Source organism: Carcharodon carcharias, chromosome 13, assembly GCF_017639515.1.
Source record: "Carcharodon carcharias isolate sCarCar2 chromosome 13, sCarCar2.pri, whole genome shotgun sequence".
In the NCBI taxonomy this organism is placed as follows: Eukaryota; Metazoa; Chordata; class Chondrichthyes; order Lamniformes; family Lamnidae; genus Carcharodon; species Carcharodon carcharias.
In genome coordinates, this window is record NC_054479.1 from 131,444,379 (window position 1) to 131,469,301 (window position 24,923).

Consider the following 24,923-nt stretch of genomic DNA (forward strand, 5'->3'; position numbering starts at 1 on the left):
AGTAGCCACTCAAAGTGGCGTCTTGCTTCCTGACTGATGCTCACCTCCTGCCATCTCAGCCCGATCTCTGGTGCCAGCCATAGATCTTCTCTAGATCTACTCGCCTTCAGTCTTACCTCCCCCATCCCCCACCCCTCCACCATCAGCCCAACCCCTACTCCATCCAGCATCCTGTTTGTGTTCCCTCCATTCCACCTCTAAGTCTGGTCCTGGTTCCCACCCTCTCAACCATGGTCCTTTCCATTGCAATCCCAATCCCAAGTCCTGGTCTCGCCAGTTTTAGATTTGACTGCACCTTCACAACTGACAGTGTCCCTGGCTTGGGACCTCATCACATCATCCATTGCCCCCTGACAGCTGCCTCAGATTCTGTTCCTGCTTAGGTTCTTGTCAGCCCTGGGGAGATAAAGTTGGACTGTGATGATCAGCTCCCTCTCAGATTACCCTGTGTCTAGGCCTCTCCTCTCCCCCCACACATCCCAGACACAATTACTACAGTCCAGCCCTGTCATCTCTCCTTTCATCCTGTGCATCCATCCATCCATCCTCCCCTTATGAGGTAACCCCATCCATCCCACTTACAGTCTCCAACAAACGTTGTTTACCACAGAGAGAGAGAGAGAGGAGATAGGCAGAATATACTGGAAACAAACAGAATGACAGAGCGAGAAAAACCATTACAAGGGAAATAAATGGTTACAATTTAATCCAGTTTTTACAAACTTAATGCGGGAATTGATAGAGAACACCTATTTGTCCGGTTGGGTAGTAATTGAGGAGCCGTCATCTATTTAACCTGTCACAGAAAGACAAGTTTTTCCTTTTAAATTGAAAATTGAATCAATATTTGAATGAGGGAGAGCACAAGGTTAGGGAGGGAGAGCAAGGCAGTGGGATTAGTTTTGGATCGCTCCAACAAAGATCCAGCACGGGCATGATGGGCTGAATGTACTCCAAATCTCCACAGTTCTTGGTACAGAAACAAATGTTCTTTCCCCTTTGTCTGTGGGCAATGTCATAGGGATCTAGCAGCAAATCCTAAGATTAATTATTTTCCTGTAACCTCCATCCAGTAAACAGGGAATCTGGAAATTATATCTCTAAATAGGCATCTTCCAAAGCAAATCAAAACTACTTCTGCTGCCACATTTAAAAGCTGCTCCTTAAACAGGTGCCAGACAGGACACTTGATAAACTATTCTGAGCCGTACATGAACAATTTTTTGTATTGGGTGAGTGGGTGGCGTTAGATGCACAATCTTCTTCTCAAAGAGAGAGCCAGGTGCGTTAAGTACCTCATGCTAAATGAAGCGTTACAATTTGAACTGGGGAGCAGGAGACCTGCCCAGTTGATTTTTGTGACGCTCAATCTATTTTACTTACAAGTTAATGAAGAAGTGACGGTTCCTTCTGTTCACCATTTGCGACAAAATTTGAAAGGAATGGCACGAACAATGCACAGAGGAAATCTTCCCCTTCCAATGGGAATCTCTGTGGGAATGTGGAGCAGTGTACTGGAGACTCGACTCAACACTAGAGGAGACATGAGATTCCTAACCCAACACCCACCCACCACCGCCCCCTCCACCCCAGCCCCTGGCAGTTGGCTGAGTACTAGGCCCCTGGTCACCGCTGTCCATTGTATGGGGGGGCAGGGCAGCCATCTGCCATGTGCGTTGCCGTGAGGAAGGGAGACCACTCCAGGCAACTGCAGTCTACCTTCTGGTGCAATTGGCCCAGAATGGGAAATGGGCTTGCTGCTGGCTATCAGGGGGTGAGTCGAGAGATAATTGGTTTATTGAACAATCGTCATGGGGGCGGGTTCCAAATTGTGATGACACTACAAATAAGACAAGCACTCATAATTCATAACATAGTTATTCAAATAAAAATGAAGTATAAAATAATTTCACAATTATGAACATTTCAATAAACAAGTAATGACAATACTTTGCAAATGCAGATCTCCTTAATTTACAGAATGGATGAGACATGACCCCAAGAAAGCATTACATTTTCTCCTGAAATGCAGACTCCGCCATGGTATTGAATTTCATGCTGAAATACAGGCCTAGAACTTCCGATCTCAGGGGGTAGGGGTTGTACCCTGGAGTCACCCCAGAAGATGCGCTGGGGGAACCCCCAGGGAGTCCCCACACAAGGATTGCACGGGAATTGCCTGGGAAGTTTAAACTTCTGGTGGGAAATTACCCTGCACCTGAAATCCTCCGAAACGCCGATTTAAATCGGAGACTTTGGATGGTTCCGACTCTCCCAACCATCCTCCTCACTCCACTATTACCCTCCGACCACCACAACTGTTTTTGAATACTCATTTATGGAATGTGGGCATCACTGGCTGGACCAGCACCTATTACCCATCCTTAATTGCCCTTGAGAAGATAGTGGTGAGCTCCCTTCTTGAACCGCTGCAGTTCATGTGTAGGTACACCCACAGTGCTGTTAGGGAGGGAGTTCCAGGATTTTGACCCAGCGACAGTGAAGGAACGGCGATATATTTCCAAGTCAGGATGGTGAGTGACTTGAAGGGGGAACTTCCAGGTGGTGGTGTTCCCATGGATCTGCTGCCCTTGTTCTTCTGGATGGTAGTGGTCGTGGATTTGGAAGGTGCCGCCAAAGGACCCCTGGAGCTAGTGCTGTAACAGGGAGCGTTGCTTCACTTCCCCCGCGTTGCTGCCCTGCACTGGAAGGAGTCCGAAACTGCTGCGCTGCATATTTCACACCAGGGCAAGGTCGGAATTCCAGGCAAGAAATGTGCAGCTCTAGACTAAGGTAAGAAAAAAGGAGCAGAGTGGCAATCTGACTGTGATTGTTACTCCACAGATGTTCCGGCTAACAGTATCACAGGCATAGGACAACCTCATAGCACCTCCACATTGCTTTTCATTACATGTGAGTCCAGACAATGAATGTCCACAGACTATTCTTTCATAGGATGATCACAGCTGATATAGGCACACACATCACTCATACTCTCACATTCACACTGACACCCACAAACTCTCACTCGCTCATGCACACAATCCTCCCAACATACACATAGTCTCACAGGCATACACTCACACTGACATATACACATTTACACTCACAGGCTAACACGCAAACACTCACATGAGTACACGCATACACACACACTCACACAAAGAAATTGGTCGAATAAGGGTTCAAGTAGGTAGAACAGATTTGTATTGGAAAAAGACTCGGGGCAGAATCATCCCAGATTTGGACTAAGTGCAATAGCAGGCAGGAAAACGATGCTTTACCCACTGTATCATCCCAAACCCGCCGCGCTAATTATGCATTCCCTGGATCCACGCCATTTCAATGGCGGGCAGGCTCCGATTTACCCTGCCATGCCATCACCTTGCCGCTTCATCACGCCAGGCACCACATTTAAAGTACAGCCACATCCAGTGCTTCCAGCCCAGGACTGCAGCAAAGAGGACATGGCCCCAAAAGGCAAGATAACTGCAGCCCTCGAGCGCCTTTTGGATGCCATGGAGGCCTGCTGTGACGTCCTCTACCCCCGCTCTGGCCGCAGGAGGGGCAGCAGCATTACCACTCCAGCTCGGTAGGCGATGGCAGTGGTGGTCAGTGCCAATGCTGCACAGAAGATGTTGGCCATCCAATGCAGATAGAGGATGAATGATCTCATCCATGCGGCCAGGGTATGGCAACCATCTCAACACTCTAAACTCACACACTCAAGCCCATCACACATTCACTGGCATCTCACTCACTGCTAGCTCAAGGGACATCACCACCTATTCTCACCCACATACCCTCACATGTCCATCTGGCCTCATCTCCTCTGGAGACTGCCTCCTCAGCCCTCACCATCTTGAAGCCACTTGCACAGATCAGCATGTGCCCCACACACACCCTGGGATACCCCCTTCCCCAGTACAGACTTCCTCCTGCAGCCTCTCCCCTTTCCTGAGGTAATTTCTCCCACTTTGCCAAGCAAGCCCTAGCCCCGCAGCAATTGAAAAGCCACCCACATACGGCTGGTCTGGTAGGTAGAGACCTGCCCGTGAGCCCCGCTATAAGTGATGAGGTGCTGCCTGTGAAGCCTGGCGCTGATGACTGCGAGTGCTGCCCGAAGCAAGGTAGGCAAACAAACCTTCAGGTCCTGAACGAAGTGCAGCCTGCTAAGGTCATGCCTTATATATGCTGTTGTGAAACATGTCGGCCTGTTTTCCTGCCGATGTGGGTGGACGATCCAGCAGATGTATTACAGTGAGCTTCCAGATGTTTGACAGCAGGAAACGCAGCCCACTATCGGCGGTCTGAGCGGACGATTGCAAACTGGTTTCACACCGTCGTAAAACCGATCGTGCCCCCATTGTCCACTCACGCCACCGAACACGCCCGGCGGCAGTGGGCACGGAAAATCCCGGCCTCAGCTAAAATAACAGAAATGTGCCAAGAGTGAGAGGGAAGGATGTATAGAGAGAAACAGATAGAGAGAGAGGTGGAGATTTATACAAAGAGAGAAAGACAAAGACCAAGGGTGGGAGATGCAGAGGGAGACAGAAAGGAAGGGGAGAAGCAGATGGCCCAATATTTCGAGAGAAAGCTAGAGATAGAAACAGGCGAAGGATAGCAGGAAAGAAAACTCAGCCTGCATCAGTGACCACAAAAGCTCAAGGACTGAGCCTCTGATGCCAGTGGGCATGGAGTTACTTGCACTGGTGAAGCCCTCACCTGTTTTGGTGGGTTTTTTTTGGCACTTCCAGCCATAATCTCATTCACAGTGCTGCACTGGTGCCCAAGTGCATACTGCAGCTCCACAGCCATGCAATGACATCTGGCTACTTCCTGCCACTCTTTCTGTTTTTATACTTGAGCTGTATAAAGTTTCCGATTAATGAGGCTGCGATGAAGAGATTTACGAATGGACAATTTTTTGCTGCAGTTTCCGCAGAATTCTGATGCAAACAGCAACATTGATTGCATAACCTGCTGTCAGAGTTTGTCAACTCACCTACAGGCCCTTTAGCTTTGGAAGAATTACGAGATGAAAAACTGTCGGTCAGTCCCAAGCACAGATGTGCCTCAGTGTTTTCATATTACGCTCGGAGGTCAATGAACAGGCATCCAATCGTATCATCCTATTAATAGAGTTGAAGTATCCTCCCTGATTACAGCAATTATGTCTATGATTGGGACATTAGTTTAATTGCCCATATAAAGCCATTAACTTTGACCTGCCAATGTAAATCCTCTTGACCTGTGTTTGTGCCCACTGTGCTTCATCCAGCTTCCAGTACAATGCAGCTCCATGATCACAGAAGCAGTAGACTTGAAAATACAATGTCGCTATGCAGGATTCTATTATAAGAGAACAGGAGTGTGAGATTAGGTGGTGGCACAGGCAATTGTTTCTTTTGTGACATTCATGTCAGTTTGGTTCAGTTGACGGCACTCTCACCTCTGTAGTCACACGATTGTGGATTTGGTTTCTGTAACGGGACAACAAACAACAAATTACATTTGCATAGTGGCTTTATTGTTGTAAAATGTTCCAAAGCACTTCACAGGAATGCAATCAGATCAAAAATTAACCCCAGAAGGAGGCAATATTAGGACAGGTGACCAAATGCTTAGTCAAAGGGACCGTACGAACATACGAATTAGGGACAGGAGTAGACCACTCGGCCCGTCAAGCCTGCTCCGACATTCAATAAATTCATTGCTGATCTGATTGTAACCTCAACTCCACATTTCTGCCTACCCTCCATAACCTTTCACCCCCTTGTTTACCAAGAATCTACTTCTGCCTTAAAAATATCCAAAGACTCTGCTTCCACCTCCTTTTGAGGAAAAGAGTTCCAAAGACACTCAGCCCTCTGAGGGAAAAAAAATTCTTCTCACCTCTGTCTTAAATGGGTGACCCCTTATTTTTAAACAGTCGCCTCAAGCACTAGATTCTCCCACAAGAGGAAACATCCTCACCACATGCACCCTGTCAAGACCCCCTCAGGATTTTATATGTTTCAGTCAAGTTGCCTCTTACTCTTCTAAACTCCAGCAGATAGCCTGTTCAACTTTCCTCATAAGACAACCTGCCCAATCCAGGTTTAGTAAACCTTCTCTGACCTGCTTCAAACACATGTATATACTTCCCTAAATAAGGAGACCATTACTGCACACACTACTCACCAATGTTCTGTGTGACTGAAGCATAACCTCCCGACTTTTGTATTCAATTCCCCTTGCAATAACTGATAACATTCTATTAGCTTTCCTAATTAGTTGCTGTACCTGCATACTTTTGCGATTCATGTGCTAGGACACCCAGATCCCTCTGCATCTCACAGCTCTACAATCTCTCACCAATTAGATAATATGCTTCTTTTTTTATTTTTCCTGCCAAAATGGACAATTTCACACTTTTCCCGTTATAGTCCATTTGCCAGGACTTGGCTCACTCATTTAACCTATCTATAACCCTTTGTAATCTCCTTACATTCTTTTCACAATTTACTGTCCTACCTATCTTTGTGTCATCAGCAAATTTAGCAGCCATACCTACGGTCCCTTCTTCCAAGTCATTTATATAAATTGTAAAAAGTTGAGGCCCCAGCACTGATCCCTGTGGCACACCACTTGTCACATCCTGCCAACCAGAAAAAAGCCCATTTATGCCTACCCTCTGTTTCCTGTTAGCTAGACAATCTTCTATCCATGTTAATATGTTACCCTCTACACCGCGAGCTTTTATTTTTCGCAGTAACCTTTGGATGTGGCACCTTATCAAATGCCTTCTGGAAATGTAAGTACAGCACATCCACCGGTTCCCCTTTATCCACAGCATATGTTACTTCTCCAAGGATCTCCAATAAATTGGTTAAACATGATTTCCCTTTCACAAAACCTTGTTAACACTGCCCGATTACCTGAATTTTTTCCAAGTGTCCTGAGATAGCATCTTTACTAATCGCTTCTAACATTGTTCCAATGAGAGATGCTAGGCTAACTGCTTTCTGTCTCTCTCCCTTTTTGAATAATGGAGATACTGTCACTATTTTCCAATCTAATGGAACTTCCCCTGAATCTAGGGAATTTTGGAAAAATAAACCAATGCATCAGCTATCTCACACGCCTCTTCTTTTAAGACCCTAGGTTGAAGTCCATCAGGATCTGGGAATTTGCCAGCCCACAGCTCCAACAATTTGCTCAGTACCACTTTCTTGGTGATTGTAATTTTCTCCAAGTTCCTCCCTCCCTTCCACTTCCTGATTTACAGCTATTTATGGGATGCTGCTTTTATCCTTTATAGTGAAGGCCTACGCAAAATATTAATTCAATGTATCTGCCATCTCCCTACTTTCCATTATTAATTCCCCGGACCTCACTTTCTATAGGACCAATGATCATTTGTTAACTCATTATTTTTTGAATATATATTTCTTGCTAGTATTCTCTTGTACACTAATTTTTCCTTCCTTATCAATCTTTTGGTCATTCTTTGCTGTTTTTTATATTCTGTCCAATCTTCTGACCATCCACCCATCTTTGCATAATTATATGCCTTTTCTTTAAGTTTGATACTTTTTAGTTAACCACAGATGGTGGGTCACTCATTGGAATTTTTCTTTCCTGTTCAAATGTATCTATTCTGTGTCTTCTAAAATATCCCCTTAGATGTCTGCCACAGCATCTCTATTGACCTATCCCTTAACCTAATTTTACCCATTCACATTAGCTAGCTCTGCTTTCATGCCCTCTTAATTGCTCTTATTTAAGTTTAAAATACTAGCCTTGGACCCACTTTTCTCTCCCTCAAGCTGAATGCAACCTATGCTTCATTATGAGGTCATTAATTAATCCTAGCTAATTGCACAATACCAGGTCTCTGGTAATAATAGCCTGCTCCCTGATGCGAGAATGTGCGGTTCTAAGAAACTATCCTGAAAACATTCTATGACCTCCTCGTTTAGGCTGCCCTTGCCCTGATTTTTCCAGTGTATATGCAGATTAAAATCCCACATGATTATCACTTTACCTTTCTGACAAGTTCAATTATTTCTTCCTTTCTACCCCGTCCTAACGTTTGGTTACTGTTAGGGCCTGTACACCATAAGTGACTTGTTGCCTTTATCATTTCCCATCTCTACCCAAACTATTTCTATATCCTGATTTCCTGAACTTAGGTCATCCCTTTCTAATGTGCTAATACCACCATTGATTAACAGAGCTACCCCTCCACCTTTTCCTAGCTTCCTGTCCTTCCTAAATTTCATGTAACCTTCAATATTCAGGTCCCAATCTATGTCACCCTGCAGTGTCTCAAAGGAGAATAGAAGGAAGTGGAAAGGTTTAGGGAAGGAATTCCAAAACCTGGAGCCTGGATGGTTAAAGGCACAGCTGTCAGTGGTGGACTGAAGGGAGTGAGGGTGCACAGGTGGCCAGAATTAGTGGAAAACCAAGATCTCAGAGGTTTACAGGCAATGTTCCCTCTAATATCTGTTTGCTGTGCGCAACTGGCTTGTTGCACTGCGTGGTCCCTTTAAGATTGCCGTGAAGCCCCGTGTACGTGCATCTTAAAGGGATCATTGCTGGTATGTGGCCTGTATCCTCCCTGTGTGCTACATTCTAGGTTGCTGCGTGGCCACACCTTTGTACATCTTAGAGGGTACATTGATTATTTACAGGTGGAACTGTGATTAAAAGTGCTTATTTGTGTGAAACCCATTTTCAGTTTTATTAATCAAATTTTACCAAGTTAAAATATTAAGGAATATGGTTAGGAGTTTTTTTTAAAAGCGTGTTCTAGAGTGCTGCCTGATGGCATCGATTCATTTGCATTCCGTGATATGATCAGGGGGAAAAAAATACTTTTCAAAGTGGATAAAAATTTGGGCACCAATTGCACCCAAAGCAGAAACTCTACTGCAGTGTCCTTCAAGGTAAGGAGGCCATCGTCTTTATCCTCTCTGGCCTACAGGTGACTCTACTCTGCGCTATTTGATGGCTTCTGAAGTGGGAGAGCAAGCCTTTTGCTTGCGCCAACAATTGCTTTAGTTGTTATGGATGGACACTGAGTGCAGCCTAGTCAATATCACCCACATCCATGAAACAGATATTTAAAAAAAAAAGCTTTGAAATACCCAGTCACTCCAAATGAAATCAAATGGGCTGTCAATATTACAAGTCCTGGAGGAAGTGTAAATTTTATTAACTAATTCTCACTGTCTTTATAGAGGAGCTGGATCAATATCGGTTGAGAAGCGGGATGTGGGGAATCACCGAGCTATCAATGCTGCTGCTTAATTTACTTTTTAGAAGTGGCCAGAAACCAAAGTTACTGTCCCTTAAAGTGAGTGACGAAAAGTGGAGCAAGAGTCAGGGAGCCCATGAACAGATTAATTAAACATGGATTCTGGATGGTGTAGACTAGATAGGCTAAATGGTTTTTAATCGATCCAAACTTTCTTGTGTTCTTAAAAAATGTGAATATGTTTGTTGGGGGGAAAAGGTATATTTTATCCTCAGGCTCCTGATGCAAGCTGTGAACAGCTTAAACTATTGTTCCTTGGAATAATGCAATCAACAGTTCAAAAACAATGTAAACCCTTGATAGCACAGAGAACTTCCTCTGTATCCTGCTCCTTACAAACAGCCCATAATTTATTTTCCATGGGTTCAGCCAGTTCAGGATAGGCTGTCAGGCCAGTCCTTATGGAATCCAATCATTTTTGCTGAAAAAAGGTATTTGGTCGAAGCTTTTTGCTTTACACTCATCAGGACAATTGCAAGAATACCTCTGTCAGGGGAAGCAACAACTTTGTACTGTATGAGAAGAGAGTGCTGATTGGTTGGCAAGTGGAACCTGACAGAGACATTGCCATGAAGAATGTACCAGTTAATGGTGACTGATAGTTAACTGCCAAGCATTGTTTGAAATTTAAACCAGGCAACTTTTCTCTGGTCAAGAGTCCAGTTGTATGGCTTAAATTTCAAACAATGTTTGGCAGTTAACTGTCAGTCACCATTAACTGGTGCATTCCCAATGGTGATACTTCTACCAATCAGAGTCCACTTGGAAACCAATCAGCACACTCTTCTCATACAGTATAAGCTTCTCCTGACATTGGTATTCTTGTGATTGCCCTGATGAGTGCAAGATGAAAAGCTTCGACAAAATGTCTTTTGTCAGCCATACTCAAGTCTTGTACTACCAAATGGCTATAAGTTATTTTTATTCGTTCCTGGGATATGAGTGCCACTGGGAAGACCAGCATTGATTGTCCATCCCTAAATGCCCTTGAGAAGGTGATGGTGGCCTTCTTGAATCGCTGCGGTCTGCATGGTGTAGGTACACTCACAATGCTGGAAGGGAGGAAGTTGCAGGATTTTGACCCAGTGACGGTGAAGGAATGACCATATGTTTCCAAGTCAGGATGATGTGTCACTGGAGGGCAACTTGCAGGCGGTGGTGTTCCCAACCACCTGCTGACCTTGTCCTTCTAGGTGGGAGAACTTATGGATATGGAAGATGTTATTAAAGGAACTTTAGTGAGTTACTGCAGTGCATCTGGAAGATGGGACTCGATGAAGGTACTGTTACCCACCTGTGAGCAAGTTGGAAAGAAAAACACTCAACATGCAGATCTCTGTTGGGAACTTTCAAAGCATCCTCTCAACTAGAAGGGACTATATTTCTATAAATCATAATGTAGGTATATTGAAAGAGTATTCAAGAATACACCGCACTCTTGCATTTCTACCTTAAGTACAAAAATTCTTATGCTAGGAAAGGTCTTTGTCTAGCAGGTATATTATTAACCTTCCTTAGAACCTTTGAATTCTGAAGAAGAGTCAAATTCGACTCGAAATGTTAACTCTGTTTCTCTCTCCACAGATGCTGCCAGACCTGCTGAGTTTTTCCAGCACTTTCTGTGTTTATTTCAGATTTCCAGCATTCACAGTATTTTGCTTTTATGTAATTTACCGTGTTTAGCCTTTGGCTGCAGTACTAAGAATGACTTGTTGTTTATGTCGGTAACTTATACATTGGGCCCTTCAGTGCCGATTACAAGTAGCAATTTTTTACACAAAATTGATTCCTCTTGGCATGTTTAATGTCCTGAAATTTGTAAGCAAGCGTCACCTCATTTTCGTAACTGGCATAACATTTTTCTTCCAAAATAAACCTGAGGTAACGTGATGCTTGAGGCCTATTGAACAGATGAAGCCTGTCAGAGTTTCATTAATATCGTTGCCACCCTGAGCAGCTGCTAGGTTCAGAAAATGCGTTTTTTTTTTTGTCTCCGGCTCCCCCCCACCCCCCCCTCCCTTTTCCTGTTGTATGCCAAGATAAGCTGTCACCAGTCCCAGACAGGCTAGAAATATTATGATTGTCAGCTAACACGATTCCTCCACGGTGTCTGAGCAGAATGAGAATTTGCTGCCTTTGAGCAGCCACACTATTCATCTTTATCAGTACGCCAGGCACTCACCTCGTGCTTTAACCCCGTAGTGAACTTATGTGTCGTTAACCGGTAATTTCACTCCATGAGCACCCTTGAGGCCTACTCGGAAGGACCATTTTTTCCTCTAAAGCATTAATATTTAATTAAACTAATTTGAGGGCATAATCATGTGCTTATTAAGGTAAAGGCTACAGCTCACTTTTACATATTGGGCAGAGATCAGGCACTCCTCTTGTTACTTTTGGCATGGGCTAAATGCAGGGTAAAGCTCCCACCAGCTTCAGTCCCTTGTTTAGAAAGCACCTTTCGCAACTTTAGGCTGTCCCAAAGTGTTTTACAGCTAATGTGCTATCTTAGAAGTGTAGTCATTATTGTAATGTAGGAGATGCGGCAGCCAATGCCCACAGCAAGCTCCCACAAGCAACAATGCGATGACGACCAGATCATCTCTTTTTCACGGTGTTGCTAGGACTCCTTGTGGCCCTGCGCTAGCGTCCCTATCTCTAGGAGCTCCTTGTTCAAGTCCTACGCCAAGACTCGTTGGCCACGGGAGGAGAGAATCCTTCCACCACCCCCACCACCCTCTATTCCCCAAAGGGAAACAAAGTGTGTGTTGTGTGTGTGTGAGGATGTGTGGAAAAAAAAAGGTAGGAAGCACCTTTCTGCGTTTCTTTGTGATTTTTGTTAGCCGAAGGTATGAACGGATATGGAACAAAGGCAGGCTTATAGAATTAGGTCACAGGTCAGCCATGATTTGGAATGGGCTTGAGGGGCTAAATGGCCTCTTCCTGTTCCAACGTACTTATCCTTTGCATCCAAATGAGAGGGCAGACGGAGCCCTGGTTTAATGTCTCAACCAAAAGACAGTGCAGCACTCCCTCAGTCCTCCAGAATGAAATTTGGGACCCACAACCTTCTGACTCAGAGTTGCTCCCACTGAGCCACCACTCAAACTATGGAACGGCGTTGGGAGTCTCCTCGGGAGTTCTTATAGATGGAAGCAACTCCCAACCTTTACCAGGCCATGGTCATGTGTTTTGGGCAGTTGGCCTACTTTCGGTACTCTGGCATGCTCCTGACAGGATGGACCAAAAGGAGATGTGGAATTTTAGGCTGAAATGTTCTTTTAAAACAATAAGGATTTAAAGTGTAGAGAGTTTGGCAGACTTGTGTGCCAGTGTTCCAATCTTTAAGGATTGCACTACTGGACAAACACCATGTAGACTCTGGCAGTTTCCACCATTGCCAGTGGTGAAGGCAGTGGACAATATCTCCATGATCTTGTTAATGACCTGCATTTAGCATTATTTCTCTTCATTTTTCGGCAGGGAACCCTGCAGAAGTTTGTGGATGACCTCTTTGAGACCATCTTCAGCACGGCTCACCGAGGGAGTGCGCTGCCTCTTGCCATCAAGTACATGTTCGACTTTCTGGACGAGCAGGCGGACAAGCACCAGATCCATGACCCGCACGTCAGACACACATGGAAGAGCAACTGGTGAGTACTGTGAGTGAAGGCACTGTGCGTGGGTGGGCTGTGAGGGGGCCATGCCAGCATATGTAAACGGATGGAATTCGTGCCACTGGGAATGATGGAAGACCTGGTGGTGTTGAACGAGTTGTTCAATGTTGAGATACCTACTTGAAGAGGCCAAGATCTATACAGTAATGGTTGCCTATCGTCTTGTGAGATGATGGTTTGCGTTGTGGTGGCCAATTCTGTGTTAAGTATCGCCTGGTGTGACTCAGGAGCCCCACTCTGGCATGACAGTCTCTTCCACATTTGCTGCAGAGGAAGATAGTGGGCTAAGAAAGTACACGATTCACTGGCCCCTGTTTGCTCTGGACCCTCTTTTCAGACAGCTGAGCTTTTTCTTTCCACTCGCCTTTTCCAATGTCCTTCCAAACTGCCAGCTTCCAGAGGTCAGCAGCTGCCTCCCAGTTGTCAGTGTCAATGTCCGCCATTTTCATATCTCCCTTGTCTGCAAACAGAAAGACCATGCACACACATTGCGCTTGTTTCAGCTAAACAAAATAAATGACAGCCATTCGCTGACTCATTCCTCGGGGCAATGCCTTGACTAATCAGGGTCAAGCCGCTTGGTTTAAATTTCAAATAATGGTTCGCAGTTACCATCAGTGGTGCATTCTCCATGGCAACGCCACTTGCCAACCAATCAGCATTCTCTCCACATAAGTATAAATTGTTATTTTCCCACTTATATTGGTAATCTTGTGACTGTCCCGATGAGTGCAAGACAAAAAGCTTAGACGTGTCTCTTTTTTCAGCATTACTCAAGTTCAGTGCTGCCAAATGACTATAGGCATGGATTTATTTGAGTTGACTGGTTAGGGTATTGCATCAACTAGAAGTCTCATTGGATATCAGCAACAGCAACTTGCATTTGTATAATGACTTCAATGTGGTAAATGTCATAAGGCACTTCACAAGAGCATTATCAGGCAATAATTGACACCGAGTCCAAGACTGGGACATTAAGACAGATATGGTAGAGACATGGTTGTGTTACTGAACCAGTCCACCAGAACAAAAAAACAGTAAAGCTGAGAAATACAAATACTGGTCCAAACTGGTCTTGTATACTTTAAAATGGAACACCAATAAAAGCTGGGAAATAAGAGTACTGGTCCGAGCTGCTTTTTCCCTACTGGATGGAGCTAGACTAATAATTCAGACTGCATTAATAAACAAATGATAGAATGGTTTGATTATGCGCTGTACATTCTATTTAGTTTACCCATTCCAAACCAAGGCAAGATATGAGCGAGGTTTGCAGGGGTCAGACTGTTTCCCTCTCCCTTGGTTAGAAAGATAAGAAACTCCATTCGTTTTTATTTCTCAAGCCCCTCAACGAAATGTGTTTAAAAACGGCTGAGATAAGTCAGGCTAGACTGTAGCATCTTCCTTATCACTTCATGCCCCTCATTGATTAAATTGCTGGAAGATTAAGTACTCATTTAAAGGTAATAAAAAATAAAGCAGATGCTTACTTTCTATAAGGCATAATGTCCTTAATTGTGTGGAAGTTGCTTCATTCATCACACGCGAGAGAGGGCAAAATATACACAACAGCAGTCTGCTGTTTCTATGACACCAGAAGAATTGATTATTTTTTTTTGAAATTAGCAGTTTCCCTCCATACCCCATTTTGATTCTCTCCCCCTTCTCCTGAAGATGATTCTTGCTTGGAAATGGCTTCCATGGTGCAATCAGGATTCTGGTACCTCACCTTGGTGGTCATTTCTTTGTACAAATGAACCAAGACAGTAATCGTCGGGGATGCGGGTGCATCATTTCACAGTGAGGTGAATCATGGCGATATTGGAAAGGAGGAAGGGTATTTAAAAGCTTGGTGAAAAGAGGTGGGTTTTACAGGGGGTATTAGAGGAGGAGAAGGAGTGGGCCATCGGCAAGCAATCTCTGCAGGTGAACCTAGGCACCTGGACCATAAGAAGTAGGAGCAGAAGTAGGCCATTCGGCCCATCGAGTCTGCTTTGCCATTTCAATGAGATCGTGGCTGATCTGATAATCCTCAATTCCACTTTCTTGCTTTTTCCCCAAAACCTTTGATTCCCTTACTGATTAAAAATCTGTCTATCTCAGCCTTGAATATGCTTAATAACCCAGCTTCTACGGCTCGCAGCAGTAAAGAATTCCGCAGATTCATTACTCTCTGAGAAAAGAAATTCCTCCTCATCTGTCTTAAATGGGCGACCCTTTACTCTGAGATTATGCCCTCTGGTCCTAGACTCTTCCACAAGGGGAAACAACCTCTCAGCATCTACCCTGTCAAGCCCACTAAGAATCGTATATGTTTCAATAAGATGGCGTCTCATTCTTCTAAACTCCAATGGAGTACAGGCCCACCCTACTCAACCTCTCCTCATAAGAAAATACCTCCAGACCCAGGATCAACTGTAGTGAGCCTTTTCTGGACTGCCTCCAAAGCCAGTACATCTCCCCTTACATAAGGAGACCAAAACTGTTCACAGTATTCTAGGTGTGGTCCAACTAGTGCCTTGTATAGTTTTAGCAAGACTTCCCTATTTTTATACTCCATTCCCTTTGGCACTTGGAAAAGGCCAACATTCCATTTGCCTTCCTATTACCTACTGAGCTTGTATGCTGGCTTTTTGGGATTCATGCACAAGGACCCCCAAATCTCTCTCTGCTGAAGCTTTCTGCAATCTTTCTCCATTTAAATAGTATTCAGCTCCTCTATTCTTCCTGCCAAAGTACATAACCTCACACTTTCCCACATTATATTCCATCTGCCATGTTTTTGCCCACTCACTTAACCTGTCTATACACCTCTGCAGACTCTCTGTGTCATCCTCACCACTTGCCCACCCAGCTATTCTTGTATCAACCACAAATAGTAGATTCACTTCCCTCATCCAAGTCATTAATATATATTGTAAATAATTGCACTAATCCCTGTGGCACCCCACTAGATACAGGTTGCCATCCTGAAAATGCCGCTCTTATCCCAGCTCTCTGTCTTCAGTTAGTTAGCCAATCCTCTATCCATGCTAATATACTACCTCCGACACCATGGGCTTTTATCTTATCAAGTACCTTTATGTGCAGTACCTTATCGAACGATTTTTGGAAATCAAAATATATTACATCTATTGGTTCCTTTTATCTATCCTGCTTGTTACCTCCTGATTTCCCTTTCATGAAGCCATGCTGCTGACTCTGCTTGATTATATTGTGTATTTGTAAATGCTCTGTTATTACATCCTTTATAATAGACTCTAACATTTTCCCAATGACAGATGTTAAGCTAACTAGCTTATAGTTACCAGTTTTTATCTCCCCTTTTTGAATAAGGGTAGTACATTGGCAGTTTTCAAATTCTCTAGGAATTTTCCAGAACGTAAAGCTTCTTGGAAGATTACTTCCAATGCATTCACTATCTGTGTAGCTACTTCCTTTAATATCCTAGGATGCAACCTATCAGGTCCAGGGAACTAATCGGCTGTTAGCCCCATTAGTTTCCCTAGTACTTTTTCTCTTGTGAAAGTTATTGTGTTTATTTCCTCCCCTCCAATTTTGGCCCTTGATTATTTAGTATTTTTGGAATTCTATTAGTGTCTTCTACCATCAAGTCTGATGCAAAGTATTTATTCAACTCCTCTGCCATTTCCTAATTCCCCATTATTATTTCCCCAGCCTCATTCTCTAAGGGGCCTATGTTCACTTTGGCCTCTCTCTTCCTTTTTATACATTTAAAGAATCTCTTACTGGCCATTTTTATATTATTTGTTAGTTTACCGTCAAAGTTTATTTTCTCCCTCTTTGTTTTTTTTTGGTCATTTTTTGTTGGTTTTTAAAACTTTCCCAATCCTCTGGTTTACCATTAATCTTTGCCACATTGTAAGTTTTTTCTTTCAATTTGATACTATCCTTAACTTCCTTGGTTACCCATGGTTGGTTTATCCGCTTCCTAGAATCCTTCTTCCTCACTAGGATATATCTTTGTTGTGAGTCATGAACTATTTTCTTAAGTGTCTGCCATTGTTCATCAACTGTCTTCTTTGCTAAATTATTTTCCCAGTCCACTCTGTCCTCATTCCTTTGTAATTATCCTTATTTAAGTTTAACACAGTTGTTTCCGACCCAAGTTTCTCACCCTCAAACTGAATGCTAAATTCTACCATGTTATGGTCACTATTTCCTATGGGACCTTTTATTCTGAAATCATCTATTAAACTTGCCTCATTAGAAATTACCAGATCCAAAGTAGCCTGATCCCTGGTTGAATTCACAACATATTGCTCTAGGAAACCGCCCTGAATATACTCTATGAATTCTTGTTTGTGACTACCTCTGCCAATTTGATTTTCCCAATCTACATGAAAATTAAAGTCACCCATGATTAATGTACTGCCTTTTTTACATGCCCTCATTATCTCCTGATTTATTCTCTGTCCTACACCATAGCTACTATTAGGGGGCCTATAGATTACTGCCACCAGTATCTTCTTCCCTTTATTATTTCTTACCTCCACCCATATAGATTCTACATCTTCTGATCCAAGATCATTCCTTGCTACCATACTTATTCAATCTCGTACTAACAAAGCTACCCCACCACCCTTTCCTTCCTGACTGTCCTTTGGAAAAGTCACATACCCCTGAATATTTAGTTTCCAGCTTTGATCTCCTTGTAAACATGTCTCTGTAATGGCTATAAGATCATACCCATTAACCTCTATTTGTGCCATTACTTCATTTATTTTGTTCCGAATACTATGCGCATTTAAGAGCCATTAATTTTACCTTTTGCCATTTTTTCCCCCTTTGACCCTATTTGCTGCTGTTATTTTATGTTTATATACACTCTGTCCCTTCCTGTCACACTCTGGGTATCATTACCTAAATAGCTGCCCTGCAAGGCTGCCATATCCTTTTGCTTTGTAAGCCTACGTATCTCCTCTCCAGAACTCTTCCCCCCATCTATTTAGTTTAAAGCCCTCTCCACAGCCCTAGTTATCTGATTAGCCAGGACACTCATCCCAGCATTTTCAAGTGAAACCCATCCCACCAGAACATCTCCCTTCTACCCCAGCACTAGTGCCAGTGTCCCATGAACTGAAGCCCATTCCTCCCACATCAATCTTTGAGCCACACATTTAACCCTTTGACATTATTTACCCTTTGCCAATTTTCCTATGGCTCGGGTAGTAATCTACCCGAGATTATTATTACCTTGGACATTCTGCTTTTTAATTTGGCTTCTAACTGTTCAAATTCTTTCGGCAGAACCTCCTTTCTAGTCCTATCGATGTCATTGGTACCAACATGGACAATGAGTACTGGATCCCTCCCCTCCCACTCCAAGTTCCTCTCCGGTCCTGAGGAGATGTCCTTAACCCTGGCATCAGGCAGACAACCCAGCCTTCGGGACTCTCACTCACGGCTGCAGAGAACAGTATCTGTCCCCCTAATTTTGCTGTCTCCTACCACTACTACATTCATATTTCCTCCCCCCACTTGAAAGGCTCCCTGTACCATGATGTCGTGGTCAGTTCACCCATCCTCCCTGCAGTCCCTGCTCATGTCCACACAACTTGCAAGAACCTCGTAACTGTTGGACAATTGCAGGGGCTGGGGAGGGACGTTGATCCATGAGCAGAAACCCTGGCCTCTCTCCACAACTCCACCCTAAAATGAACAGGTTGAGCATCAGCCATTCAATAACCTGGGAAAGAAGATCAGGCTTGGCCCGTCCCACCTGTTGGCTGAGGGGAAAAACATTCCCCTTCAGACAGGACCATCCTTTGCTGCTGATAAGGATGGTAGTAATTATGTATTGAAATCTGGAGATATTAATTCAAATAAATTACAATAGTTGAACATTGCCCAGGAGTTCTGGTTTGGGGAGAGTTGGCCTATTAAGTGCTGTGATACTTTCAAAGCCATTCTTTTGAGCACATTTTCTTTTTAAGCACAGATTTCTAAATCTGCACTTTACTCAAACTAGCCCTACTCATTTCCTAGGCTCTTGAGTTGACCCGCTGTTTTAGCTGAGAATGACCCGAGTTTGACCCTCGTCCTGCACCCCCTCAGAGTGCCGCACTTGCGGTTGAGTGACTGAGCTTAAGCAAGTTACAACTGTGAAAACAGTCAAGTATTGCTCTTCACCGTCCACTAAAGCAGGAGGATTGTTTAGTGATGTTACTGAAATAGCTCAACTCAGATAAGGTGCTGAAGTGATGAGAGCCTCTTCAAAGGGGCAGATATCTGCCTTCACGTTGGAAATCTTGTGCATCAAACGTCAAGAGAATTAAAGTAAGTTAAAGCCCAATTAAGGACAATTATCTGGGCCCCTCACAGGCCAGAATTTTGCCTTTGCTGGGCAGGCATGTGTGGCAGGCACAACGCATCATGAAATGGGGCCTGAAATGTTGGGAGGGTTTCCAGACATCATTACACTGCTTTGCGATATTTCGGTTGACGGACACACGTGACAATTGGAAGCGTGCCCACCGACAATTAAAGGGCCAATTAAGGCCATTAGAGCTCCAATTCACCGCGGCTTTGAGTGGCCCGTGCACTTTTACACTTGGTGCGTGGGCCAATCAGCCAGGCGGCCCTCACGTTTTTCAACCATCCTACATCCAGGGTGGGATAAGAGGCCCAGAGGATTTTGGGGAGCTGAGGACTTAGGAGTTTTGAAGTGAGTTGGTGAGTTGTTCACTTGGTTAACTCTAGGAGGGTTAAATATTTGCAGAGGCTTTCTGCAGAAAGGCCCCTTCGTTGCTGAAACCGATGCAAGTATCATGTCTGACAAGGGGATTGTGTATTCAGCTGGCGGGATCTCCTCAGAGGAGGAGGAGAGGGCAAGAAGGGAGAGGAGGCCAGTCGCCCATAGGCACTGTCCTAGAGTCTGCCCTCTGAACCGAGAGGTGCAGCCAGAAGGGGTGGAAGGCCAGCAGGCGTTGCCAAGGGAGAAGGGTCAGGAGAAGGCACCAATAACCAACAGGTAGAGTTTACAGGCAGCAATCATGCTACCTGGATGTGACAGAGGCCCATTGCCAAAGAAGGCTTGGCCTCTCCAGGGAAACATCATCTGTCCCCCCCAACACTCCACCCGCCCCCCCGCCCCCTCCCCCAAAACACCTCCACCTCCCGGCAGCACTGAGCCTCTTGTCGTTAATTGGCCAGCGGGTCTGAATCGCTGTCTGAAGCTGATCACGAGTGGGAGCGAATTTCACATCCACTTCCGGTTCTGCTGATCGCGCTCGGCTGACAAGCCTAAAATTCAGGCTACAGTGTCAGGAATAGGCCAGTAGGCTAGAGACGGACTCTTGGTTGACCTGGGCTCCAGACGGTCTTTCCCACCTGCTTGGCCAAAGCTGTGGCCATTGCCCTCTCTTTGAGGGGGGGCTCCCCTTCACAATGGCAAGCTGGCAGCTGTGGCCATTGGCCATGTTTTAAATTCAAAAGTTTTAGATGCTGAGAGGGTGCCTGTTGTAGGGTGGCTGAGTTGTGCTGTTAACGATGGAGTTGATCTGCGGGCACTTCTTGGGTGGAAGCATTAACTTTATTTACAATACACTCAGCAGCAACTGCACGTGTGCTTTCAACTCCAACTCTAACTCTGCACTGGCTGCTGAGGTCACCCAAACTACTCTCCTATTGGTTACTACAGATCATGTGATCTTGCCTAACAAGTATTATTCTTAAAGGTACATTACACACTAAATAAAACCCCAATTACTGCAGTGCCTCAAGATGGAGGCACCCTCTCTCACTCCTACTTGAGCAGCAGATTGCAGCTCCTTTCGAGCGGGAGGGCACCTTTGTGACTCGGAGTTGAGAGTGCGGCCAACTAAGCCATGGCTGAGGCTCTTACGTTCTTACGTTCATTAGGTTTAAAGGCCTTGGACAAAGCATCACATAATAGACTTGTCAGCAAAATTGAAGCCCCTGTGATTGAAGGGAAATAAAAAGTATTTCCAGCTTTGTCTGGGCAGCGATTGCATGGATAGACAATTGGCGAAGGGGCAGAAAGAGGAGAGCAATGGTTATTGGCTGTTTTTGTAAATTGGGGTAAGGGGGGATGCTGGGAGAAGTGTGCAGTGGTGTCCCCAGGGCCTGATGTTGGGACCACTGCTCTCTTTGATATAAATTAATGACCTGGGCTTGGGTGTAGAGCACATCATTTCAAAGTTTGCAGATGACATAAAACTCAGAAACATTGGGTGGAATTTAATGCCCTCCCCTGAGGGTACATTTAATCGGTGCGGCTTGGGGGGAGGAAGCGCAGTGGGTGGACATCCTGCCACATTCCTGCCTCTACCCCAAGTAAGTCCGGGGTGGGAGCGCTTGTGGATGACCTCTCCAGCCCAATCCCGACTGAGGCCCTTGAATTTCCAATTAATGCCCACTTTAAGTCTTCATGTTGCTGCCACCGCTGGTAGTCACTTAGCAGGGGGCAGACAATTTGGGGGACTTCAGGGATTTAATGGGGACCGCACAGCTTTTCCACACCCTTGGAAGGCGACCCAACAAACCCTTTTGGGTTTGCCAGTGGCCTCCATTGTGGGGGGGGGGAGAGCACTGGTATCACTGAAAGCTATTCTCTTGCCCTTGCCCTTGACCCCCTGCGCCACCCTCCTATGATCCCCCCCCCCACTAACCCTGTGACTGCCATCCTGCCATGACTCACCTTTGTCCTGGGATCCCCCAATGCTCCTGGGCCGCTGGTGGGTGAATTGCCACCTCTCCCACTGTTGCTGGTGGCAACAAGTAGCTGCTGGCCTCTGATTGGCAAGCCGCTCTCAGTGGGCGGGACCTCCGCCGCCAGGGGCTTCACTTGAGGAGGAGGCCCAACAGTGGTGGTGGCCTCTGGAATAATGGCTATCAGTTGGCTCATTATTAAGCCGAACTGACGTCCTGCCATTGACAGCCAAGAATCCCGGGACAGTCTCTCCCACCCTCCAACTTAATCAGAGGAGGTTTTCCCGCTACGGGGGTGATTGATACATGGCCCCTCTCTCACAATTAAGTGGGTCCAGCCAAATTGGTGTCCGCCATGAGAGCCTATATTAAATCCAGCCCCATGAAGTACAAAAGCAGGGGAGTTATGCTAAACTTTTACAAATGTTGGTTAGGCCCCAGCCGGATACAATGGCCGATTCTGGGTAGCAAACTTTAGGAAGGGGGTGAAGATTTTCAAGAAGGTGCAGACGAAACGTACTAAAGTGGTGTCATCCTGGCTTGGAACTATAGCGCCATTCCTTCACTGCCACTGGGTCAAAGTCTCTAACAGCACTGCGGTTAGAGATGGTGGTTACATCTCAATGCAGATGCAAGCAGGCAGCTTGATGTTCATTCTTGACCATGCACAACTTAGAATTATCAGTAAGCAAAGCATGATTTTCTGTAAAAAGAATTTAAAAAAATAAAGTTCAGGGTTAACATCATCAGGTTTTAAGTTACAGCCCACATGGCTGTAACCACATGGAGATGTGACGCCACATGGACTGCAGAAATTCAAGAAGGTGGCTCACCACCACCTTTTCAAAGGTAATTAGGGATGGGCAATAAATGCTGGCCCAGCCAGCGATGCCCACATCCCACGAATGGCCATAAACAAACTTGAGTGAAGAAAGTAAGAAAATAGGAGATTGAGATGGAGGAAATGGAGAAGGATACAAACAGCATTTTTAAGAAGCTGAAAGCATTTGAAAGCGGCTGAGTGATGGCATGTTTAATTACAGTTCCTCGCGCAGGCTGAAGTTCACAAATAATTGATAAGAGCTGAGATTCATCTGTGAGCTAATTTGATCTGACCACACAGCAATCATTTCATCTGTTCAAGTGTACCTGCTGTTTATTACAGAGATACAGTGCAATCAGGTCCAGATTAACAATGCTGTCAGTGTTAAAATTATACTAATGCCTCATTAGCTTGAGCCTCAGCAAGCCCTGGATATGGAGATGCTACCTTGTCATGTGACATCTGAAATCAAAGACGCTGTCAGACGAAAATATTCAACTTGAGAGCTAGAAAACCTAATGAGCTTCATCAGCTGGAGCTGGTTGCTAGGGAGGTCAGTCGAGGCCCATGCATGGGACTTGCTTCAGGAATGGGTAGACATTGTAACGCGAAGAAACTGGAACTGGTATTCTGGAGGGATGAGATTAAATGGTTGCTGGAGCTTCTTCATTCAAACCGACCTTGTCACTTCTGCTGTGAAGCTGAACTACAGTTGCCAACTCTGGTCGGACATATCCCTGGAGGTTTCACCACATGAACTTCTGCCTTCAACTGCCCCAACTCCATATTCCTCCCATTGGTTACCTTACATGACCAACCTCATGGTGAACCATTTTCCTTCATCAATCGCAAAGCAGTTGGACTCTTCATTACCTCATTGGATTATTCTTGACTATCAGTCAAACTGCCCTTTCTATATAATAAACTTTTTTATTACTCTGGTGATTTTTCTCTTCCAGCAGAGTCTTGGGAATTAGTTTCTGATTCCTGGAGACCCCAGAGACTGGAGGAGTTGGTGACCATAAGCTTACCTGATGTAAGGAATCTGCTGTATTTAACCCTGTCTTTCTTTCTCCCTTACAGCTTACCCCTGAGGTTCTGGGTGAATGTGATCAAGAATCCTCAATTTGTCTTTGACATTCACAAAAGCAGCATCACGGACGCCTGCCTCTCGGTCGTAGCCCAGACATTCATGGATTCCTGTTCGACATCGGAGCACAGGCTGGGTAAAGACTCACCGTCCAACAAGCTGCTTTACGCCAAGGACATTCCCAACTACAAAAGCTGGGTAGAAAGGTTAGTGCCGGGCACTGGGGCCAGTGTTCCACCACATGACCTGCTGCCTCCAATCGGCCCACCTCTACATTCACATCATTGGTTCCCTGAAATGTCCATCATTAGGGTGCATCACTTTTGTCCAAGGGGCAAGGAGACAGACTTTTCGATATCCAATTAGATGATTCTTCATTGTCAATCAAACATATCCCCCCTATCCAATATTTTTAAAACTGACAAAATATTGAAAGGAAATTTTTAATTGCACTATTTTTTTTAATCCCCCCACAATTTTTCTCCTGGTTTTTGTTCGCAGCAGTGTTCTGGAGATTAATCTTTAATTCCTGGAGGCTCTAGGATCCCGGAGGTTCAAGCAATCTTAACTGGGTTGCTGATGAATGGGTGGGCGATGGGGAGGGAACAATGGATGGATGGAACATAGCAATTTCTCGATCCATGCCAACAGGGCAGAGAGTGAGCTTCAATTAAGTTGAACTGTCATGACACCCCAGTCACTGATGCTCAATGCCTGCCTGTCAGGCCAGCGAGAATGCTTGAAGGATGACTGAGATGAGCAGATGGCTTTTGTCTGATTCAACACTCCCGACTCTCCCACTGTCAATACTGGAACTGAAATGTTGATTTAAAAAATAACACGAGCTACAGAGGGAGAGAGACCATTAACAATCCCTTGAGGGAATATTTCCTTTATTATTTCACATTTCATAATAGCACTTTAGAGGCCTCATAAGCAGTAAATTGTCATGGACAATTACATTTCTTTATATTTCAACCAAATTAAAGTAAATTGTGGAATTATTCGAAGTGGCACTTTTTACAGAAGGGAATATTCAATATTACGCAGCATTTACAGTGTAGAAACAGACCTAATTAATTCATGGAGGTGTTTATGCTCCATCCAAGCCTCCTCCCACTCTTCTTCACTAGCCCAATCTCCATCTGCTTCCAGTCCTTTCTCTTTCATGTGTTTATCTAGCTTCCCTTTAAATGCACCTTTCCTATTCACCTCAAACACATGTTGTGGCAGCAAGCTCCACATTCTCATTCCTCTACGAGCAGGAAAGTGTCTCTTGAATTCCCTATTGGATATTTCAGTGACTACCTTATACCTATGGCCCCTAGGTGA

The 24,923-nt window shown here is 44.8% G+C and overlaps 1 protein-coding gene across 3 annotated transcripts in view; it reads left to right on the top strand.

The window, feature by feature from the left end:
* Positions 1–24,923, top strand: part of plxna4 (plexin A4) — a 701,383-nt gene that overhangs the window by 668,602 nt on the left and 7,858 nt on the right. For all 3 annotated transcript variants that reach the window (XM_041202720.1, XM_041202719.1, XM_041202718.1), the window contains exons 29-30: positions 12,791–12,960; positions 23,585–23,797. In XM_041202720.1, coding sequence (XP_041058654.1) covers positions 12,791–12,960; positions 23,585–23,797 — 383 coding nt within the window. The remainder of the gene's footprint in view (positions 1–12,790; positions 12,961–23,584; positions 23,798–24,923) is intronic.